Consider the following 6,738-nt stretch of genomic DNA (forward strand, 5'->3'; position numbering starts at 1 on the left):
ACGCCATGTATATTGTCAAATTTTAAAACAATATAAATAATTAATTTAACTGTTGATTTAGAAATAAGTGACAATACATTTTTCTACGAATGCCTTACAATCTCGCGTAAATAAATTGGTAATATTTTGAAAATGGCACAAATTATTTTCATAATTTTGTGACTAATTCATAATAATCTCTTAAATGGTATGCAAAATGCAGATTTGCAATGCAGTTGTGTTGCTTTGACACCAACTCAACCTTAATAGTTTAGAAGTTCCTCTAATTCGTAGTGCAGCAGTCGTAAATTACATTGTAGAAGCATCTCTTGTCTTCTAGCTAAGCACCTACAGTGTATAAGTAATCTAACATTCTCACGTACCCCAGATTCCTCGGTTTATTTTGTTGTTTTTCAACAAATCTGAAACCTCAGAACACAACCGCTGAAGAACTTAAATCAAAGTGTGGTTAAATATTTAAGTGCTGGTGGATGGTGCTTAATTTTTGTTTTTATGTTGACTTTATTATACATATAACAGAAAAATTATGAGCATTGTCGCCAACATTTCAAATTTGTAATAAAACTTTTAAGGTACTATTCAGATTTGATGGGTACTTTACAATATTTTCAACGGGTTATATCATTTTTATGTTATTCTGTCATCAAACAAACTTTATTAATCTTCAGGATAACAAAAAGCTAAGTCAGTATGTCAACAAACATAAAAATTGATTCTTATAGAGAATTATCCTTTTTCCGGAGAAATATGGTCAAAAATTGGCCCAATTCCTTTGTTCTAATTTTTTTAGACTTCATAAACCAAGTCAGTACGTCAAAAAACATAAAAGAAGCTACTTTTAGACAAAAAAGTCCTTTTTTTCTTAAAACTAAAAAAATTGCCAAAAATTTGTGTTTCTAATACTCCTACCACTTTTGGACTTTAAGAATATGAAATCGGATTCAGCTTGTCTAAAATGGTGAAGCATACTATTCTCCACGGTGCGAATTTTTAATTTGCTACCGGATAAATACTCTTTTTAATCCAAGCGAATTTGTAAATTCCTGTTAAGGGATACAGAACGAGGGCCGTCCGTTTTTTCTTTGCATTTATATCCCCGATGTATCATTTGAAGGGTACGGACATACCTCTTTAATAAAATGGTTTGCGTTTTCCTTAATAGGGCACATTTTCCCGCGCCCAGCAAAGGCATTACTCAGCGAAATTAAAGTGCACTCTAGCAAGTAAAATCCGTAAGTGGTAGTGACAACTGTTTAATTTTTAATTTGAACTGGAAGTGTGATTTAATTGGTCCACGTCTTGGGTAAAATCCCCCACAGCTCTTAACAGTTTGACACATACTGGACTGAACTGATGTAAAAAGACTGCAGTGAACTGGTGCTGGATATCCATATGCATGAAATAATGTTGATAACTTTTTTAAAACACCCTGTATAGAAAATTGTTCAGACACAAGTTTTTTGCATGTTTTGGTAATTTTTTTGCCAAGGCAACCAATTTTGTTTTTTTCAATGGCACCACACTATTTTCTGTTCTTATTTGGAATCAACTCTTTTTTGCCCTACCGTTTTTTATACTTTAAAAATACTGAACATGATCCTCAAAAAGAATATACTGTATCTTATTCTAGAATAAAAATTATGTAAAAACAGCATTTTTGTAGTTAAACATTTTTACATATACAAGGTGATTCACTTTTTATGATTAGGACGATAGATCGCATCAAAATAATGTTATTTTGCAGTATACACTTTTTCTTTCAAAGGCTTCCTTTTTGAGATATAAGCTCTTAAAAAAAACTTTTTTGGTTTTTATTTATGGTTTTATATTTATTATGAAGTGTACGAACGAAAAGCTCCATAGATTTTATAAATTATTGTGAAAACAGATCAATCATAGGCGTCCGTAAGGGGCTCTGATAACCCCTATTTTTAATATAATTTCTACGCCACTGAAAATTTTTCGAAATGAATATATTTTTTTACACTGCGATTTATTCTACAGCAAAAAGGTCTCTTACTATTTTTAAATAAAATGCTTGGTTTTTGAGAAAATTTTCTTTCATAGTTTAAAAATAAATAAATGTTTTTTTCGAGAGCTTAAAGGAAGCCTTTGGGAAAAAAGTGTATACTTCAAAATGACATTACTTTGACGAGATCTATAGATGGTTAAAGTTCTAATCATAAAAAGTGAATCACCCTGTACAGTACATATAAACGGAAGAATAATAACTTATTACTATTAAACTAATTCGTTACATTATCGGCAAATAGTGTCAAATTTTCTGGATTAACAAGTAATGAACAACAAAGGTCCAAGGACCGAACCTTGAGGTACTCCGTATTCTAAACTTAATTTATAAAAGACTTACAATTATTTCTGTGTTTCATTTACCTGAAATCATAACTAATCTCAACTATTTGGAATAATTTTAAAGTTTACCGCCTAATTAAACTACAAAAAGAATGCCATCTATTAACAGTTCCCTGAGCTTCAACAGTAGAAGGCCCCGGCAGTCACACTCTGACGCTACCAATAATTTTCACAAAAAAGTGATCTCTTATTTGTTTCCTCTAGGGGATGTCCTTAATCAAATGCTGTTCACAAAGAAATAATTTGAACTTTTGCAATATATTGCAATATTTTGAGATATTTGCAATGCAAGAACTTGTTTTAAATTGCCAGTGTACCTATTTATTAGCAATATTTTAAAGGTAGTCGAGTCTACAGTGTAAGATTTCGGGGCAGTTATTTTGGGAAGTCTATTAATTATATTGTTTTATTTATTTTAATTCCCAGTGTGACACTTGTGGAGTACTATTTGATAGTAGTTAGGTGAAGAATTAAGAAAAGTTATAGAACCATTCGTTAAATATTATAGAATTTGATGCAAAGTGTGTAACAATGGTAACTTTAGTTCTCAAGAGGATTGTGACATGTACTGAACCGTGAAGTGATTTTACAATTATCTTTTTTCTGAGGAAGATAACGATATGTCCTTCGAAACGTGAAGAAGTCCAAACCGACAGAGTTTCAACCAGCCTGAAAGTAACCTGAGAAAAAAAACAGAAAAATTTAAATAAGGAGATTTGAGTGGTCAGTTACATCATCAAAGCGAAACATTAACCATCTTAAAAAGAAACATTTTATTCTATTTTTGATTTTAAGATTAATAGTGTCAAAAGAGACAGAAATCTGACTAAAATTAAAATATAGAAACACCTTCTTTGAGGATAAATGGAGAACTTAACTATTAACAGTAAAAAAGGTCCAGTATAAGCCATCAACAATGCCACAAACACAATTCATGAGCAACACGATATCTTATTCAATGATTAATACTGGATTTGTTCAAATAAATCACCCTGAATGTGCATTAAATCCAGTTCTGTCATAGTCAAATTACACAAAAAAAATACGGTTTTCATATTTATACTAATGCAAAGGTTCATCGTAATGTTTTTATTTTATCTCACGGAAAACAAGGGACTGTCTCTTCGCTTTGGCGGTCAACCAGACCCAGTTGGCAAAGTTAACTACATATTTGCCGGAAGGTTATTCGCATAGACCGAATCATAAATAACCCCGAATTTCGTCTTTCTAGAATAGGGAGATTATACGGAATTTGGAATAATAAAATCTATTGTTATATTCAGTATACAAGTTCGCTAACTTTAAAGTGTTCAAGACTCGAAATGAAGATTTAAACATTGATTGATGTATTAGGTAATTTTTTTATTACACTTTTGAATGTTTGCTAATAGTTTTTGTGTTAGAAATACATATACAGGGTGAGTCAGAAAGAATGGGTCAACAATAAGCTAATACTAGACACCAAAATATTATGTTTGAGCTCATCATGCCTTATACGAATGTCGCTGGTTTAAGAAATACAGGGTGTTTAAGGTTTAAATTTTATTTTGAAATTTCTCAATAATTGGGAAAGTTTTAATAGCATGACTCTGAAAATTGGTACTAATGGGTTTTTTGGTGTGAGAATTATGAATTTGAAGCTTATTTTGACGTTGCTCCTAGAGGGCGCTAGTTCCGCCATATTATTTAGGTAAATCAAAACATATTTTTTTTATCTGTTGACCTATGCTTAAGAAAAGTTAAAAATCTAAAAGAACGTCCAATTCTACATAAAAAATATACTCTTGTTTAGGTCGCCTAACTTTATCGGTTTCTAAGTTATTTGCATTTAAAAGTTTCAATGTATGTATTTTGTGGTGATTTTTTATTCTCAATTATTGACAATAGTAATAATAACAAACCTTAAATCAAATGCTGGATGTGTCCACCACCTACCTCAATACATTTTACTATACACTCTCTTAAATGTCTCTGAATATTAAACAAAATGTCCCTATTATTTTTAAATGCATTCGCGGCTACTTGTATTTTCTGCCGCAACTCCTCAACAGAATTAATTTCTTCCCGATACACCACATCCTTCAAGTTTGACCATACTGAGAAGTCCAGAGGGTTTAAGTCTGGACTTCTCGGTGGCCAACAAAATTCACTCCCACGGCCAATCCACCGATGAGGAAAATGTTCATTTAAATACTGGCGTACCGGCAAGGCAAAATGTGGTGGCGCACCGTCGTGCATAAACCACATACTTTCTCTTAAAGCGAGTGGTACATCATCTAGAAGCTCGTTTAAATTATGTTGAAGAAAGTTTAAATAATGAGGTCCAGTTAGATTGGGTGATAATTCAAAAGGTCCTATGAAAAAACCAGAAATTAAACCACACCAAATATTCACCTTAAACTCATGCTGAAAATGTTTTTCTTTTACAGCATGCGGATTTTCGGAATCCCACAAATGATTGTTCTTCCAATTGAAAACTCCCCGTCTAGTAAATGTCGCCTCATCGGTAAATAGAATCCTATTGAGGAAATCTGGGTTTTCCATTTGCATATTTTGTACAAACTGAGCAAATTGTAGGCGAGCTGGTAAATCTTGAGGCAATAACTGCTGAACCGGAGTATAATGATATGGATGGAGCATTTCTTTTTTCAAAATTCTACAAATGGACGATTGGCTTACCCCCGTTGCCGCACTTAACCGACGAGTACTCATACCGGAGTTTTCTGAAACACGAATTAAAATTTCCTCTTCTTCATCGACTGTGATCGATTTTGGAGTACCATGGTTACTTTTTGGTCGAAAAGATCCAGATTCGCCTAAGCGGTTGTAAAGATTTCTAAATAGTTTATAATTAGGTTGCAATCTATTTGGGTACATGTGTTCATATCTTCGGGCCGCCGCATGTCCATTAAAATTAGCCTGGGCAAAAACACAAATCATATCACGCATCTCACTGTTTGAAAAATTATTATGTCGTGGCATTTTTTGAGCACTAACTAACAATTTTGAACGAATAATAAAATCACACGCATGCAAAATACGCTAATATTTATTGACATGAAAATTTGACACAAGCCTACTTAGAAAAGAAATAGCAATATCGACGCTTGAAAGAAAATCACCACAAAATACATTGAAACTTTTAAATGCAAATAACTCAGAAACCGATAAAGTTAGGTGACCTAAACAAAAGTACACTTTTTATGTAGAATTGAACGTTCTTTTAGATTTTTAACTTTTCTGAAGCATAGGTCAACAGATAAAAAAAATATGTTTTGATTTACCTAAATAATATGGCGAAACTAGCGCCCTCTAGGAGCAACGTCAAAATAAGCTTCAAATTCATAATTCTCACACCAAAAAACCCAATAGTACCAATTTTCAGAGTCATGCTATTAAAACTTTCCCAATTATTGAGAAATTTCAAAATAAAATTTAAATCTTAAACACCCTGTATTTCTTAAACCAGCGACATTCGTATAATGCATGATGAGTTCAAACATAATATTTTGGTGTCTAGTATCTCCAGTTTACTGTTGACCCATTCTTTCTGACTCACCCTGTATAGATATGATATTGATGTTACAAACGGTTTTAGCAATTGAGAATTTATTTAATATAGAGTCAGCATTACCCTGCGTGGATGAAAGAGTGTATGTCCATGACAGTTTTTCAATAAAGCTTTGAAGTAAGATATTTTTTTTTAGTTTCTAATGTTAATATTTTTCTTCGACCAAAAATAAATTCGTGTTCTATTTATCTACTTATAAAGGTTTTTCTCCGCCTTCCCTTGCTATTTTTTGCGTGTCTATTAAGAAAACAAAGAATCGTAAAATTGAAATGAGGCTTTGCTTACCCTCTTCAACATAATAGTAAACATTTTTTTTTACGAAAACATTTTACACGCTAGATTTGTTTTTCCACTGAACTGATATTACAGAAATATATGTATAAGTCGTTTCAGGTGCTTATCTTAAAAAATGACGTAATAACATAGCGTATATAAATACAAGGTGAATCTCAAAAGTGAATATATTGTTTAGGAAAATACAGGACATTAGTAATGAATTGTTAATAAAAAAATACGTTACTTTGGTACATTTCTTTAATCTCTCAGTTTCTCAGAAGCGAATTCTGCCACAGACAAACTATAGGCATGGAATTTAGTTTTCAGTTTTTGACTTAATTATTATTTTGTTTCTGGTATTTTATATATTACAACAATATTTATGATTTATAATTTTATTTAAAGAAAGCAATTTGGAATATTTTCGTTTCAAAAAAGAACCTACTTGCCTAAACTATGGCTGATAACCTAAACTAATTTTTACAAATAGTCTTTTACTAAGTCACTAGCACACGCCT

At 31.8% G+C, this 6,738-nt stretch overlaps 1 protein-coding gene across 1 annotated transcript; it reads right to left on the minus strand.

The window, feature by feature from the left end:
- Positions 1-242: 242 nt before the first annotated feature.
- On the minus strand, positions 243-5,631 carry LOC111691801. Its single transcript, XM_023455158.1, has 2 exons — positions 4,739-5,631; positions 243-327 (listed from the first exon to the last, which is right to left on the minus strand). Exons 1-2 carry the CDS (start codon positions 5,353-5,355, stop codon positions 243-245), a joined length of 702 nt encoding a protein of 233 aa, XP_023310926.1. The 5' UTR covers positions 5,356-5,631.
- Positions 5,632-6,738: the final 1,107 nt, after the last annotated feature.

The sequence above is a fragment of the Anoplophora glabripennis genome, unplaced genomic scaffold (assembly GCF_000390285.2).
Source record: "Anoplophora glabripennis isolate ALB-LARVAE unplaced genomic scaffold, Agla_2.0 scaffold550, whole genome shotgun sequence".
Taxonomy (NCBI): Eukaryota; Metazoa; Arthropoda; class Insecta; order Coleoptera; family Cerambycidae; genus Anoplophora; species Anoplophora glabripennis.

Bases quoted from the DNA above. Each gene is read 5' to 3' on its own strand.
- LOC111691801 (XM_023455158.1), bottom strand. From the start codon at position 5,355: ATGCCACGACATAATAATTTTTCAAACAGTGAGATGCGTGATATGATT. The intron at 328-4,738 runs TTTTTTCATAGG...TATACACTGTAG, and splicing joins TGGTGTGGTTTAATTTCTGG to GTGCTTAGCTAGAAGACAAG.